The following is an 18,337-nucleotide window of genomic DNA, read 5'->3' on the forward strand; positions in this document are numbered from 1 at the left end:
AAAAACCAATTTTCATGGATTTCTTGATTTAATTTTGAAAAAATCATAAAACTTGGAGAACTATATTGCAATAACTTGTATATGAAAGGTGTGCCTTTTAATTAGTGTACATTTAAAAAGGAATCATCATGCGGAACAACCAAATGTGATGAGTTGTAATATGAACTAAACGTTTTTTTCCAATTCAGAGAAATATTGTAAAAAAGTTTTTAAATTAAAAAAAAAATACATTTTTAGGGGACCCAAATGCTATTAGAAGCCATGTTCTCATGCAGAACACTGATAGTGGACCCATTTTTAGGACGTCATTCATTGTTATGAGAGTACCCCTTAATTCTCAGTGTTATGATAGTGGACCGAAATACTATTAAAACGTCAATCATTGTCATGAGAGTAGCCCTTATTCTCATTTTTAAATTTTTGTTAAAAACTATAATTTGAAAAACAAATGACAATCTCTATATGAAAAAGAAAAAACTGATACAAAGTGTTTAATACATCACTAATCTTAGATCCATTTTCTAAAGTTTTTAGTTTTTCGTTAACGTTGAATACTAAATAAAAAAGGAAATCAAATTAATAGACTGATAATTCTCTCACAAAGCTTAATTGAACCATTTATAATAGTCTTGTCTGGAAAAGAAAGTGTATAGTAAGTTTTGTCACAATTGACAAAGAAGTGCATTATTTATTAATTATTTATAGAATTTCAAGTTTAAGTTGTCCGACTTTAATAATGAACAAAGAAGTATAAGAGATAGATGGATCAGTCCATCGCAAGTTATTTTAAGAGATGAAAAATGTTAGAGTCAATAATTTAAATTAAGCTCAACGGGCTGAATAATTCTAATTTTTTAATTATTAATATCGGACTTGGGATGTTTTTAAAATTTTCCGTACTCAAGCCACTCGAATAAGTTGGGAGAAAATTAAGCCAAACTCAAATGTCTAATCTTTTAATTATCAATAAAATTAAAATTAAAATTAAATTAGATATTGAAGATTTTAATTTTTAAGATAAAAATTGAAATCGACTAAAAAAATAAAATAATATAATATTTAATAATTCTTGTATTTGGACTAGTTTAAAAGTCCAAATTTTTGTAGCTGAATTTGGATTTTGGGTTTAGAGTTTATATGGCCTTTTTATATAAAGTTAATGAGTAGACATACACTCTTATTAACTTAAAGGATACCAAAAGTTATTATTAAGGAAAGGTTTTTGGACATTTTTGTATTTTATATTTGCTTCCTTTTTTAATTGTTAATGTTAATAGACATTAGTCAAATTTAACAAAAGAAAAAAAATCATTTAGTCTCTGTATTTTTGGTTAAATTGTAATTTAATTTTTAAATTTTGACTTATTGTAACTCAATTTTCATAATTTTAACTTGATTGTAACTCAATTTTTAAATTTTTTTTCGTGTAATTCAGTCACTATAATTTTAACCACTTAAACATTAGTTCTATATTTTAAAAAATAAAATTATAAATATTAAAAATATTTTAAATCTTTAATATTTATAAAGATTAAAAGAGTTTAATAATTAAAAATATTAATAATAAATTGTAACATAATTTTAATATTTATAATTTTATTACAAATATTATAAATATTAAAAGTTCAAAATATTATAATTTTAATATTTTAATGTTTAAATAATATAAATATTAAAGGTTCAAAATATTTTTAATATTTATAATTTTATTTTTCAAAATATAGGAACTAATATTTAAGTGGTTGAAACTATAGGGATTGAATTATAAGAGGTGAAATTTAGGGATTTAGTTATAATAAATTTAAAACTACAAAGACTTAGTCATAACGAGTTAAAATTTAATAACTGAGTTATAATTGGGTCAAAATAATAAGAATTAATGATTAATTTTTTAATAAAATGATGACTGTTATATTTATTATAATAAATTTATGAGTATTCTTATATTTTGTTTACTTAAGGATATTAAATACTACTCATTTTCTATTTATAAGAGAAACTATTAATTTTTACTTTTTTATATAAGTAAAATTACATATTTTAAGAAGCATTTATTACACATTTTTTAAATTACTCCTCATAATTTATATTAATGAAAAACAATTGATACATGCTTATGTCGATTAACACAAATATTTTATTATAATTTTTTTATTTTTAAACATAATTATTATGGTTAAATAATTTTTTTAAATTGTGTGATATAATTTTTTTATTATACGTAAAATATATCTTTTTAGTCTTTTTTTGGTCCAAGATGATAATCCTGGATCCCGTGTCGTGTGCGCTTCTTGTGCATCCCAGAAACACGCAATCTTACTAATGCAGAACACCACGTGGCTTCTCATAACCACGTCACGTGGCATCCCATGAGGATTCCTTTGAAATTGATTCGTGCCTGTTATGATAGTCTTTCCCTTATTCGCGGCATTGTGACAAGAATGCAGCACATTTGTTTCTTGCAAACCTCCACGTAACAATATTGTGTGCTTTATATCCTTAACCTTTGAAGAATTTGTTTTGGGCTTTAAGTAAAGGGAGAAGCACATTTAAAGATTACGTAAGAAAATTATTTATAAATAAAGATTGAAATAGATTATTATTAAAATAAAAATATAACTTATTTTTAAGTGAGACTTGTTATTAATTATTATCTATGAATAATGTAATTGAGTGATCCTTAAATGCGATTATTCTCCCTTAAATAAGTTGGACTTTACAATAACTCCATTTACCCTTTTTTAAAAGTGTACTTACCATTTATCAATAAAAGTTAATCCAGTTAATAATTATTTATTCCATAATCAGGGATTGATTTGAGAGGCAAGCACCCATGTCATAAAAATTTTGTATAAATTACTTAATTTTTACTAGTAAAAAATACTTAAATTAATTATCACTCCCCCACTATCATGTAATTTTGTATGTTGGCCCCCATGTAATTGTTTTGGGTTATGTAAATATTTTTGTAAGTGTTTTTTGAAATTGAAAACAACCTACATTTACTAACATGAACGGAGATGTCAGCGTTGTCTGTCTCCATTGTGCAACTTTAATAGATGAAACTGAGAAAAATCAATAGATTTTAATAAGTGAACTTTAAACTAAAGAACATTGTGATGAGCTGCACTTGTCCAAACAAACTTCTAAAAAAGCACCGATCTTATTTCCAAGCAGTCTCACTGTGAATTCTGTGTGATGTTGATTAAACATTGAAGCTTTGACACGTGCAAACATTTCTGATTACCATAATATTAAAAGATAGGTAAGGAAGCGAACACGAGATCATCTCCTCATCCTCCGTCCTCTTTTTCTTCTCCTCATCTCCATCCTTAAAGAATAAATGGTTCAGATTTAATTTTTTTATAAAATAATTATCATAATATTATTTTAAAAAATAAACAAATGATTTTAAACTATTAAATTCTTATCTACACAGTTTATAATTACAATAAAATATAAAAATATTTAATTTATTTTAATAACAATATATAATTGTAAATCGTGCATACCAAATTTTAATAGTTTAAATTTATTTATTTCTATCATATTATAATAATTAGTTTATAAAACAGTAAAATCTAAACCATTCATTATATTATTTAATGGTAAAGATGGTATGAGGAGAAAAAAAAAGAAGACAAGGAGACAACCTGGACCTAATATTTTTTGAGCTTGGGCTTTGATGAGTTAGAATTTGAGGTGGTATCTGGTTTAGAAGTTGTAAAATTAAAAGATAAAATAAACTATACAACGTACTAGAATTTATATCGCCAGTCACTATATGCAGTGCACAAGCTCCAAATATTACACAAAGTCCAAACAATATGATTATGTGTGCATTTGGATTAACAAATTTATAATTAAGATTAGAATCAATTGAAATTAAAAAAAAATTTGTGATTTTAACGTGATTTATATTTAAATATTTTTTTAAAAAAAGTTAGTCAGACAAAATAAAATTTATTTGAATGATTTAATTCAAAAGTCAATTGAGATATATAATAACAAAATTAGAAAAAATTTTCTTTTATATATATATATATTGTGATTCATTTGATATTTTTAGAAAAAATGTTAAACATAAAATTATTTTAAAAAGTATATTAAAAATATAAAATAGCTTATGAATAAGAAATATTAATTTTTAAAAAGGTAGAATGAAATGATAAATTATAAAATATTTAATTATGTAAATTTATGAATTTATAAATTACAAAATACTCAACTCTAAAAGGATAAAATAAATTCATAAATGATAAAAGATTCAATTTTAACAATGTACAATTAATTTTGTCTCATGTGATGTGCAATTTGGTGTCTAATTATATCACCAAAAAAAAATCGCAAAAATTAGAATATACACAAGCACACATATAACTTAACCGAGAAATGAGGAGAAACCTTTTAAAAAAAAAAAAAGGAGTTTGTTGGACTCCAAGCCGGATTCAACTCTCAAAACGATATATATATATATATATATATATATATTAATTTTTTAAAACTTAAAATATTAAAACTTTTGTTCGTGACAATTTTTTATTAACGGAAAATTTGGAACTCCTCGACCAAAAACAAAAGAAAGTGGAACTCCATTTTCATTTATATGGAAACTTAGGTATATTTGGTGGTTCCACACCCAAATAAACACGAAGAGGTGAAGGAGACAAGCTCCAAAACAATATTCTACCTTTCCATTTTTGAAAATTTTCTAATGTCACAGAAGATAAACCCAGAAAACAGAGTCCCGACACAGAAGAATGAAGCAGACACGCCGGAACTCTCAACTTCCACCGACGGCGGCGGTGGCGGCTAGCACAAAACGGTTAGCGATATCCACGAGAAGGTGCTGGAGGCAAATCGATGCATGCTTGAAGGGAAGACCAAGTAAAGGGTAAAGGGTGGGATGAGAGAATAAAGGAGAAGGAAATCTAACGCCCGTTGAAAAGCTCTAAATTCTGGCTTTAGGAACAACACTCGTTAAAATTTTTTCTTCCCAAACAAGATTTCAGATGAGGCAAGGAGCATTTTCTCTCTCAATTGAAGTTTGGACTATCCCAACCTTAGTTGAAAGTTTAACCAAACATACCTTAAATTGGTATCATAATGTAGAGCCTCGAAATATGAAGTTTTGATACCAAAACATGATAGCTCTAAAATCTCACACCTAGCTTTTGCAAAAATATCATTTAACAAATAACTTTATTCATTAAATATATAAAAAAGTATTTATTATGGTAATAAAGAGTTAAACTTAATTTTCATAAACATTATTATAGTAAATAAAAGTTTATCATGATAAAAATGATTTTAGATATCATTTTAAAACCATATCATGGTAGAAAAGGGGCCACCATAACAATTAAAAATTAAAATTACTTCATATAGATCACCACAGTAGAAAAAAGGCTTTTTCTGCTACAAAATATTATTCAAAATGGATTACTATAATAGAAAAGGATATACCATGATAAAAAAAATTATACATAACAAAAATGGGCCTATAATGGACTTTAGGAACTAAATAAGTATAATAGGTACATATTGATGGAAAACAATATTAAATTAGGTGCACCAAATGTAATCCCATTTACAAGAAGAGTTTAAAACCAATAAAATGATAAGAATGATAATTAAAAAGCAAAAAAAAAAAAGTTGAAAGGGGGTAAAAAGGTCTAAAAGATATTTTAAATAAAAAACAAGGGCATCTCTATCCAGGACATGCCATGTGCTACAATACATGACACAAAAAAGAAATTTTCTTTTTTTGTGCTGTGCGCCAGGGCCAATGAAACATGTGATGCGGTGCATAGCACCTAACAACATCTATGACAATATAAATAGTGAAATTAAAATTTAGATGGACATAAATTTCAACACACATATCCAAATCGAGTTATTTAAATGTTCACAAGAAATTTATAAGATATAACTAATAACTTTAGTTGGATATAAAAACTTCTCTATATGAAAATTTTATCTACTAAAACCCATTAAGGGTCAAAAACATACTTCCAAAAAACATTCAACCTTCCAAACCACAATCCAAAGCTAAAAGCCCATGCATAGGACATTTAATCACATACAGTCAACACTCAAGGACTCCTCCCAACACACATTTTATCCAACATCAATATTCATAGTTGGATTACAGTCACCTAATACAATGTATATAGGTAAACACAATAACACTTGCAATCATAGATGCTTTTCTATTTCTAGCATGTAAGTAATCATTTTAACATATAAAAAAGGTCATGAATGTCACCAAAAACCAAATCATGGCAATCCTATACATGTGTCATTAAAAAGGGGAGTCACATGCTCACATTACAAAATAAATACCCTAAAGTTGGCAAATATACATAACCAAAAAATAAAGAGGCTAATTGGACCATTAGTGTCCTGTACAAATCAAAACTGTGCCTTAGGTGCTTCCCGGATGGACCCTTTTCCTATAAAAATTTTAACCATGGGTAATGAGACACAAGGTTCCAATAACCAAATCTAGAATGCCATAATGCATATAATGTAATCAATTATGTGATTGTTAAATAGGCAAATAAAACATATTTCTATACAAAAATATAATCAAGCTAGAAATACAAACATGCATGAGCAATACCTTATCTCCTCCATACACCACATTCAATACTCTAGCTCGCCCGACTAAAGGTAAACTAGTCTAATCCAAGCCACATGTGCCACCCATTAGACTTAATGGGAGCATACCACATGGTAAAAATTGATCCCTACACTAACTAGTCATGCAATTAGTAGCAAATTTTCATACACAAAATTACATAAGCAATTGAACATGTTTTCAAAATACACATTATAAAACAAACATATTTTATATAAGGTTTAATTCCTGCTTGACAATACATTTTCTCAAACACTTATTATTCATTTCCCATATATTGATTTCCAAGATACAATTATTTCATAACAAATAAAAAAAAATACATGTAATCAACTACAAGACATACACCATAACATAATAGAAGTAGTTACCTTTACTCCCTATCAATGAAGTTCCTCAAACAAGAGAGTTATCACCATAAATAGCGTTGATATCACAATTTACACATAACATGACACTAATAAACATTAATATAATGCTAAATATAGCTCAATAAAGTGTCTATACACTAATCACACCCTAATCTTAGGATATGTTAATTAACCTAATTATCCTAAAGCTGTTATAAACTTTTAAACCCTCAAACAAACTCATAATTATCATCATTGCACTTATTAATCACTCATTTAACCTCAATATCTCAATATCATCATTGAAATCACCCAACAATGTCTAAGGTTTTAGATTTAACTTTCTCATAACCTTAAACAACATTAAAACTATCTAAATAATGCTTATACAACCTCAAAACACTCATTCAATTTAAACCCAAGGGCTAGGTCTCTCCAAAAATGAAAAATCCTAACTCACACATTGCATAATCTAGCTAAGAATGGAGAGTCGAAGGTAGAGGGAAGGTTAACAAGATTATCTCTAGCCTTTAATGCACCAAAATCAAGCCTCAAACTCTAAGAATTAATTGCCCTATCAGAGCCTCATAAATTTGTTCGCATGCCCAACTCACCCAACTTCCTCTCTCATGTTCTATTGGATAACAAAATGAGTGATTTAAAATTTTATTTGTGCATCATAGCATACACATCATGCATTGCTGTAAATGGCACAGATGCGGCCCTCCCACTTAAGTCCACAATTGTTGGGCCAAGTATGGTCTAATATCTATTTTCCCTATTTAACCCAAATAGATCCTTCTAATCCCAAATTTAAAATAGAATTAAATGCATAAACAAGTGATTAACATCAAATACCCTCAAACATGATTTATTCTTCAAATCAAACCTTAAAATAATATCAATCTTAATTATAAATTCTCAATAAAATCTCAATTTTTGCAAATAATTCTTAATTTAAAAATTTAGGATGCTACAATACAGTAATACATGTATAATATGGACGGTTTCATTTAATATTAAAAATTTTATAATTTTTACAATTTAATTATTCTGATATACTATGGATAGTATATATATAATTTGAATAGTCCAATTTAATATTAAAATATTTTATAATTTTTAAAAATTAATTATCTAAATGTACTCTATACAGTTAAGATTTTATATTAAAATTTTTCTCATTTTTCTATTCTTTTATTTTGATAAATACAAACTTAAAAATATTTAAAAATCAATTTAAAATGAATAATAAAAATCGTTTCCAAATCAAAATAAAAGGTTAAGATCGGCTTTCAGGCGGTGATCATAAGCGGCGGTGAGCACCGATTGCCAAGCCTTTTTTTTTTGGCCAAAAATGCCATGGCTTTCTTAAGTAATGATGATAATAGGAACTATGATAAAATATTGTATTTCTCGTTTCGCAAGCTGTACATGGAAAAGAAATTGTTTTCCATAGTTTAAAATATTAGCCTTTTCCCCACTTGTTTACTATATTATCAGTGTGTATTATCGCGTTCATTTTGAATATTTGCCTTAAAATTCGGATTAATTTTTATTTTTAAAAAAATCTTGTAATTTTGAAGGACGCATTATACATTGAAAAAATTATGTATGAAACAAAATTATTTATAAATAAATATTATGAAATATAAAAATTATAATCAACTTTTCTAAAATTTGAATGTAACGTGAAATTAGAGTGCAAATGCATCTATTAAAAATAAAATATATTAATAAAATAATTTATTACTATTTCATCAATAATTTATAATTATTATTTTAAATTTTTATAATTATACTTTCATATATCCAATAATTAAATTAATAAAGCTTTATAAATATAATACTAATTGTATATAACTATCTCATTATTAACTTACAACTATTACTTCAACATTTTTTAATTATAATTTTATATATTTAATAATTAAATTGATTATGCCTTATTAACAAAATTTAATGCTAATTGTTCACAATTAATATAAAAGTAATTTATAATTATGACTTTAATTTTTTTAACTATCACTTTACATATCCAATACAATAAATATAAATAATATGGTATTTATATTGTAATTTTAAAATATTCTTGAATTATTTAATTGTGATTTTTAAATTTTGTGAAATTTATTTATAGATAATTTTTTCTTATGTATTTGACTTTTTTATTAAAAAAACAAAAGAAAGAGAAAACTTATTTAATAATTAAATATTATGTAAATATTTTATTGTTTTATGGTCACCATCGATGCGTCACTGGTTACCCAAATAAAGTTAAACGCCAAAGCAAATCAATTTTCCTACCATTTTTTTTATTTTGATTTGGTATCTTATATATGTATTGTAAAATATGATAATTATTTTCTAGTTTTTAGAGGTTTATCTGACATTCTGATTTCCTGCGAAATGACATGTTTGCCCTCCCTCAACCGTTTCCCTAGTCTTTTCCCTCCTCTCTCCTCTCTGTATCCGAACATGGCTGTTACCGTTTCTTTTCACCAGACACACAGCGAACAACAGCTCAATTCCGATCTGGAGAACTTGAGGATACGCCATTGGGAAACGTTCATGGGTTCGGGGGAATCGGAATTTCAATTTCTTTGGGCAATTACACAAGTGGATGGGTCAGAGACGAAGTTCAAAGGCAGAGATAAACATTGAAATCCTGACATTATCCTCTTGCAAATGCTTCTTGCTCTGTGATTCTTTTTGTTCAATGGATTTCCATACGATTGTTTGCAGAAATTGGTTGATTGGATTTCGATTTTTTCTTAAATAACAAAGACCACGAATACCAATATGGAATGATTCTTGCTGTTTAAAGACTCGAGTTAAGTAATGGATTTCTTTGATAGGCCCGAGACCTTGTACAAAGTGAAGATTAATGAATTCCTCTTGTGATTTGGACTAAACTTTGACAAGAGAATGATTATTCAAGCTAAATGATTAAAGAAGATAAATAGTTGAGAGAATTGATTATCATGCTACTTTGTCTGGTGGATGATGCGAACACTTTAAGGAATTATATCAGGTGATATTGAATTAGACAGATCCTTCCTTAAAATGGAAAAATTTCGAATGCGGCTGTGCTGTATGTATATTCATGCCAATATGGAGTGTTCCATGTTTGGGAATTTGAACCAGTGGAAGCAATTGAACTCTGTGGGGCTCCCAGATTCTGCCTGCTTCGCATCATTCGCTGAGATGGCAAAGCACGTGTGGGATATGCACTTTTTGGCATTATCGTTCGATGAAGAAGAGAGCATTTTCAGGTGAAGAAGAACAGTAGATTCTCTGAGGTGTACATGGAATGTGTTGTCGTCGAATCGAAATGTCTCAAAGTCGGAGAGGGAAGAAGTTGGTGGCTCCGGTGGTGCCGGCGAGCTTTGGAGGGTTTCACGGTTATGAAGGCAAGCTTCGGCCCCCTCTGTAAATGGCAAATATGTCATTTATTAAAAAACCAAAATCACAGAAAAGTCTTGAAAACTAGAAAATATTATCAGTGATACGTATTTATAATTTATATATTTATATTTTATTGTCATTTTAAAAAAATTTAATAATTAAATATGTTAATTTTTTATTTTTTATAGGTGGCCACCGATGAAGTCAAAAGAAGCCACCTCTCAAACCTATTTCTCTATGAAAATATATATAAATCTCACCATATCTTGAGCAGATCAAGTTCATTTTCCTATACATCTCATCTTCTTCAAGTTGAAGGTCCTAATAAAGCTTGAACATTAATTATGAGTGGATCTGTAGTGGGTCAATCTGTGCAAGAACTGTTCTTGGGGTCAGAGGAATTACCAGAACAGTATATTTACAAAGATGGTGAAGTCGGTGCTCTTGTTCTTCCATTACAACAGATTCCAATCATTGATATTGCTCTTCTGCTATCTCCTTCACTGCAGCAACACCAGCAAGGGTTGAACAATCTTCGCTCAGCACTCACTACATGGGGTTGCTTCCAGGTTTATTGTTCATGCAATCATGCCTCTTTTCTTTTTTTTTTCTGTCTCTTATTTCTCTCTGGTTTTTCCCTTCAGCATCAGTTACATAACTTGATACTTCACTCAGTTTATCAGGCTTCAATTTTTGAATTATTCTCTTTAGTTTAGTTAGTTCATGTTTGGAATTAGGATTCAGCTTTGTGCTCAGTGGAGTGGATTCCTTCCGAACATAGACCCCTAAAAACAAAATTAGGAGAATCGCATCCAAGTATCCTGTATGACTTTTTTTGCATAAAAAGACCAAAGAAATCAAACATCACTCTCCAGTCTTGTGAACTGTAAATAATATTGTTGGGAAAAAAAACGAAAATATCCTTGGGATGGAAATATGATATATCACTCCAACTTATTACCCCAGTTTCATTGCTTAAACTTATTATTTTCTGACCTCTCGCTTGTTAAAATGTAATGGATGCTTGTTGTTTTTCAAATACTTACTTGTTAAACAGAACAACTCACCCGTCATTTCACTCAAACTTAATAATTTTATTGCTTAAGCTTGTTATTTTCTAACCTCCCATTTGATAAGATGTAATGGGTATTTGTTATTTTTCGAATGTTTGTTTGTTGAACAGAGCACCTCACTTGTCATTTCACTCAAACTTACACTTATTTTTTCAGTTAAAATGTATTGCGTAGTTGCTATTTTTCAAATATTTGCTTGTTAAACAAAGCACCACACTTGTTTCACGCAAACTGGTTGATTCCATAGCTTAGGGGCAATTAGATATTTTCATAATCAGAATTAATTTTTCTTGGGTGCTGTAGAACTACAGAGTGATATCAGATTTCTTTAGCCCTTTGTGCAAATAAAATCTTACATGAGTCCTTGGATGCCATTTTCTCAAAATTAGTTTTAAAAGCCCATCATAATAAAGTAGAGTCAGAAAGGCAGATTGTGAGAGAGAACAAACAAACAAAAAAATAATAAAAAACATATTCTTCAATCAAAGGGCAGTCAGTACAAAATTTCACTTGTAGATTTGTTAAATGTTAGATCAGGCTGAAAAATTATCAACCGGTCTTAGAAAAAGATGGTCTTTCATTTTCAGAGGTAGACTGGATTTGTTAACTACTTGATTAAGAAATTTAGTCCACACAAAATCCTGATATCTCTCCATATCTTTGTGCTATTTAATTTTTGTCACATTTATTTAATTGTTTCTCATAGGTTCTTGCAATTAGAAGATTTATTTATCCCCACGCATGCCTATTATTAACAAATCCGCTAATAGAATAAATCTTGCAGCGATTGTTATATGAATCTGTGAAAATAGCTTTTTTCTTCCTTCACTCACAAGCTTCCATTTTAAGTGAGACCCGTAATGGCTTCTAATTTTAGGGCTTTCTCCATAGGAAGAGAGGCTACACTCAATAGAGTTCGAATAGAGAAATTTATTTATGAAAACATAACTATTGGTTTTTGCAATTTTTTTTTTCATTGCTTTAGGTTCCTGTAATTTATTCCATTTGTAATATTAGCTCTTCTATTTTTGAATATACCCAGAAAGATGATGAGATGACTAATGATATTAAATATGATGACTTGTGACTAATGCTGTTAATCTATATGGAGATGGAATTATGATTTAGCAGATTAACAACATCCATCCTATTTTGTTTCATATTTAAATTTGTTGAATTATAATTCCACCTCAGCACATATTAATAGCATTAGTTACAAGTTAGCATATTTAACATTAAGCAAGATTTAAGTATTTAGCCTTATATACTTAATATACTTTTATCCAATTAGATCAAAACATGTAGATTTAATGTGTTAATAATATTAATAACAAAAATTTATTATAGAATACATAATGGATAAAATGCTTAGCCTTGTATACTTAATACAAGCCCAAAACTTATGTACGTAGCCTTATATAGTTAAGATTTTTATTTTCAATTAAATCAAGAAGTGCATATCTTTTATAGATTATTTAATTTTTAACAAATTATTATTATTAATATTATTAACATATTAAAATCCACATATTTTGATTTGATTAAATAAAAGCATATTAAATGTATAAGTTCAAATGGCACAAGTCTTGCCCATAAGTTTTTCCCTTTAACATTGCTAGCGTCACCTTGTTGTTTTTTGGATATATTCAAAAATGGAAAGACTAACGTTAGAGGCAGAATAAATTAGAGGGACATGACATGAAGCAATGAAAAAAATTGTATGGACCTATATTAAAACACGTCAAAACTATAGGAATTAATAATTATATGTTTCTTGACTTATATATTAGATAGAATTAGATTGAAGAGATACATATGTTGTATAGATTCAATGCCTTAATGTCTTGAGGGAATAACGATGACGTGGATTATTTGTTGGAAGTTCAGGCAATAAACCATGGGATGACAAGTTGGTTTCTGGGAAAAGTGAGGGAAGTGTCAAAGCAGTTCTTTGAACTTCCAAAGGAAGAAAAGCAAAAATATGAGAGACAAGAAGGTGATCATGAAGGATATGGAAGTGACATAATATTCACAGAAGACCAAAGGCTTGATTGGACTGATCGTGTTTACCTTAAAGTGCAACCTGAGCACCAGAGAAAATTTAAAGTTTGGCCCCAACTTCCCCATGATTTCAGGTACTTTCTCAACTATCATACCCCAATAATTTTGTCCGTTTCAAGTTTTATTATTATTTTTTTATTCCATCATCCCTTATCTTAAAAACTTAAGGGCATTATTACTACCTGTCTAGACTAATTCGAATCCTCATTATATAGGACTGTTATTAATAACGATGGCCTCATAGTACCTTTGGAATATCTTTGGCATTTTTATTTAATGGAACTGCATATCTTAAGACTTGAATTTAATACCTCAAGATAAGTTAATTTGACTCCCTCAACTAATCAAACCAAGCACCCCTAAGTTGTTTCAAGTTTGTTTTTACAACTATAATGATCAAACTTAGTATTATGATCCCACATTGGGGAGCTTCATAAGTAAAGTGAGATTTATAAGTATGATATGAGAGACTTTCTCTCTCAATAAACTAGTCTTTTATGATGTGTTTTCCTTTTGACTAATGGTCATCACATTGATGCTTTTATCGAGATTTTGATGTTAGAGAGAGGGCTAGCCATAAACCCTCCTGACTAGCAGGAGGCATGGTAAAGTGTTATAGAGTAGAACAGTTGGGGACTTCAACACTCTAATGGAATGGTATTGTCATGAGTTTTACATCGAAAAATCTTACAAGTAAAATGAAATTTATAAATGTGAGAGACTTTTCTTCCTGATAGACTAGTGTTTTAGAATGAACTCTCACTTGAGAGTATACATCGTATATAGTTTATAAATAATATAACTTATTACAAATGATATCTATTAGTATGAAGCAAAATAGGTGCAACATGCTTATCTTTAGATGTTATCTAAACTATTAAACTTAATTAATGAGCAATTCAATTTTTTTTTGGAGAAAAAATCCATCTCAATGCACAGTTATAAGATTATTTCAATTATAAGTTTTATCTTAAATTTCAAATACATCAATACTTCAGTTAAAAACCATTAATTTTAAATTAATAATTGCTTGGTATATTTTTTTTTGTTCATTACATTGAACAAAAAGAATGATCCCCTAATAAAAATCGAGTTGTTAAAAATTTAGCTCATAACCCATAAGATCATGAGTTCAATCTTACTGCTGATATAAAAATTTTGTTAATGAGCAATTTATAAGTATTTCTATACACACTCTAATGTCTAGAGACATGTTTTAATCCTAGTGAGTTCTCATGATTCAACTCACTCATACTTTTACTGATTTAAAAAAAGGGGATGACCCACAATAAATAATTCATAAAAATGCGCCTCGCTATGAATTTATTATACATACACATATATATATATATTGATAAGCTTATTTATATTTTTTCAACAAATATGAGTCATAAAAATTAAAAGAATAAAATACAATAAAGCCTAAATTAACTGATTAATTATGATATGGGCACATTAGGGATGTGCTGATAGATTATACAGAGAAGGTAAAGCAGCTGAATGAAGTGATTCTGAAGGCCATGGCTAAGTCACTGAACTTGGAAGAGAATAGCTTCTTGAAGCAATGTGGAGAAACAAACATGTTTGCAAGATTCAATTACTATCCTCCATGCAAGAGACCTGAATTCGTGTTGGGGCTAAAGCCTCATGCAGATGGATCCGCCATCACTTTCCTGTTGCAGCATCACGAGGTTGAAGGTCTTCAAATCCTCCGAGACAACAATTGGTTTAAAGTTCCTATCATCCCTGAGGCTCTTCTTGTTAACGTTGGTGATCAAATTGAGGTAACAATTGTTTGACATTAATGTCTTAAATTTTACTTTATTTTTTCATTTTAGTCAATTCTTTCAATTCTTTAGTTAAGGATTTAAGGTGAAAAAATACCTATAAAATTTTTCTTCAAAAGTTTTTAGTATTTTTAAGCTAACAATGGTATATGAATACCTTTTAACTTTAAAAAAAAGGCCAACATTCCCTATTTTGTTAAAGTAACTTGACGTTAACGTTAAGTTCTAAAGATTGAACTTAATGAATTGAGGAAGGTTGGTCTCTTATTTAAAGTTAATGGGTGTACCATTATTGACTTAATGATTTGACCAGATGCTATTGAAAAAATTTATGGGCATTTTTTCACCTTAATTCTAAGTCAAAACTTGTGTGAGCCTTATCAGCCAAAAAAAAAAAACACTACGGCGAGTCATGCACATTACACAAAGTTCTAAGAAATGAGTTGCATTATTCATAATTTATAAATAATTTAACTTGTTAGAATTTTTATAGCAACTCTGGAAACTGTTCATACGGGTGGGAAGACAGGCAGGTGATTGGACGAGAAGGATGGGGAGAGAGAAGTTCAATATGATTTATTATTATTCTAAGATTTGTTTTAATCAATTGAGTTTTCCATAATTTTTATTTCAAAGATGTACAATCATATGAAATCACCATGTATGCATCACTAAATGTTCATATTGTGAAGTTTTTGAAAGCCATGAGTGCAATTAAGCCAAAATTTCTTTTTTTCAAATGTCACCTTAATCATAACAATTATTTAAAAAGGTTATAAAACTATTGGAGCTATAAGTAAAACAGATATTTAACTCAAACTATTTCAAATTTACATATTCATGTGATATTTTAAAACCTGACTGAAGGAATTTGTTATATGTGAACAGATAATGAGCAATGGAATATTCAAGAGCCCCGTACACAGAGCAGTGATAAACTCAGATAAAGAGAGGCTCACATTGGCTATGTTCTGCGCTCCTGATGTAGAAGCAGAGATTGAACCGGTTAAAGAACTAATAGATGAGTCAAGGCCAAAGTTATACAAATCAATAAAAAACTATGTTCAGACCTATTTCCAATACTACCAGAAAAATAGAAGAGCCATTGATGCTGTAAAGATTAAAACTTAGACTGTTGCTTGGCATGTAGAAGGAGGGAAATTATTTTTATTGTGTTTACCAGATGATAGGGTGGTTTCTTTGAAGGAGTTTCCTATATCTGTGGCGAAAAACTTTGAAAGAATGGTAATGAGGGCCTTCAGAGGAGAAAAAATAGCAATGACAGGTGAAAATAACTAAAAGTTTATCTTTACACAATTAGAGGTTCATCGACTCATATATATATATATATATATTAACCTTCAGTTGTTTTGATCTCCCACTGCTTCTTCTTCTTTTTTTTTTTCCCCAGGCCCTCAGTGCCATTCTCCTAATGATAACTTTTTCTCATTCTCATTCCTTTTCTCATTCTTATTTTACACCAATTGACCTCTTAATTAAGTTAGATATGTTTGAAATTATCAATATCCTTTAATATCTCAGCCTGTAATGAGTACAAGTTCCTAAATATATATTGACTTCTTACCAAAAGTTAGATGAAAAATATTTGATTGTGGGTAATCATAGACAGGTTAAATATGTTGATTTCTTAGCACTATCTTCTCCTTATACTGTAGTTAATTCTACTAGATAAAGTTTTCTTGAATATTATTCATAAGTTGAATCATGCATCAAAATGACATAATAATTTTTTTCTATTCCATCTAACACTTTCCCATAAAAAATGGGGCCCCACACATGCACGGTATATCCCACGCATCACTTTCACGTGCAAATTTCCTCTTTTTAACTACGTGGAAGATTGATTCTACAACCCCTTGTATCAAGGTGAAACGATTATGTTACTTGGGCTAGAAGCACTTGGTTAATGACATAGTCATTGAGATCTTTTGTTTGTAAGCAAGTTTTGACAAGTATTTTTGGGACAATGAGATAAACCGAAATATATATATATGTATGTATGTATGTATGTATGTATGTATGTATGTATGTATGTACGTACGTCTATGTATGTTTGTATAGGATCCATCCTTATTATGTTTATTTCTCTCCTCTTGATTGTCAATCCCCATTAAGTGATCCAGATTGATAGAAACGTATTAATATCAAGGAACAAAGGGCTGTAGATTATAGGATTAATCATTATTTTTGCATCTATTTATTCGAAAAATCATTAGGCACCTTAAATTCAATTGAGGTCAATTTTGTCTCTAAACATATGAAATTTGCTAACTCAATACCCTGTCATGAAATTGTCTGATTTTCGTTTGTGGGTCCCACTATTTTATATTTTTTATAATAAAATATTAAATATGAACTTCATATGACATTTTTTTTAAGTTTTTTCCCCTATCCTCTCTCCCCCCCCATATCTGGTTCCCTTCCTTTGATCTCTTCCCTCCCCCACGTTCCTTTAGGAACCAGCAAAAGAAAGGGAAAAAAAATTGGTGGGGAGAGAGGGGAGAGGGAAAAAGAAAATAATATTAAAAAATGTATCATGTGGTGCATATTTAATATTTTATTATAAAAATACAAAAATGGTGGGACTCACAAACAGAAGTTAGACAATTTAATAGTAAAGGTATGAAATTAGCAAATTTCATATGTTCAAGGATAAAATTAACCCTTAATTGAATTTAAGGTGCTTGGGGACCTTTTGGATAAAGTTAAAGGGCAAAAATAACTATAAATCTTAGACTACATTATGTGAACTTGAAACGAGTAGCAATTTGGACCTTCAAAGCTTTTTGCCCTTCTATCTTTGCAATCTCAACCATTTGTTTTGTTGATATATGTATATGTATAAGTATATGTATGTGCATAAAATAACCATTGATTATCCTGTGAACATACTGTCAAAAATCTTTCTAAGTCAATTTTTTAAACCCAAGTCAGAAATGTCAAATGTTACGCTTTTGTCCCTTCTATCAAGCAAGAGAAATAGTATAAAACAAC

At 28.9% G+C, this 18,337-nt stretch overlaps 1 protein-coding gene across 1 annotated transcript; it reads left to right on the forward strand.

The window, feature by feature from the left end:
* Positions 1–10,651: 10,651 nt before the first annotated feature.
* On the forward strand, positions 10,652–16,686 carry LOC129308081 (codeine O-demethylase-like). Its single transcript, XM_054949077.1, has 4 exons — positions 10,652–10,970; positions 13,362–13,609; positions 14,995–15,319; positions 16,211–16,686. Exons 1-4 carry the CDS (start codon positions 10,746–10,748, stop codon positions 16,451–16,453), a joined length of 1,041 nt encoding a protein of 346 aa, XP_054805052.1. The 5' UTR covers positions 10,652–10,745; the 3' UTR covers positions 16,454–16,686.
* The last annotated feature ends 1,651 nt before the right edge of the window (positions 16,687–18,337 follow it).

Source organism: Prosopis cineraria, unplaced genomic scaffold (assembly GCF_029017545.1).
Source record: "Prosopis cineraria cultivar Desert tree isolate PC_DT_omini unplaced genomic scaffold, ASM2901754v1 PC4, whole genome shotgun sequence".
NCBI lineage: Eukaryota > Viridiplantae > Streptophyta > Magnoliopsida > Fabales > Fabaceae > Prosopis > Prosopis cineraria.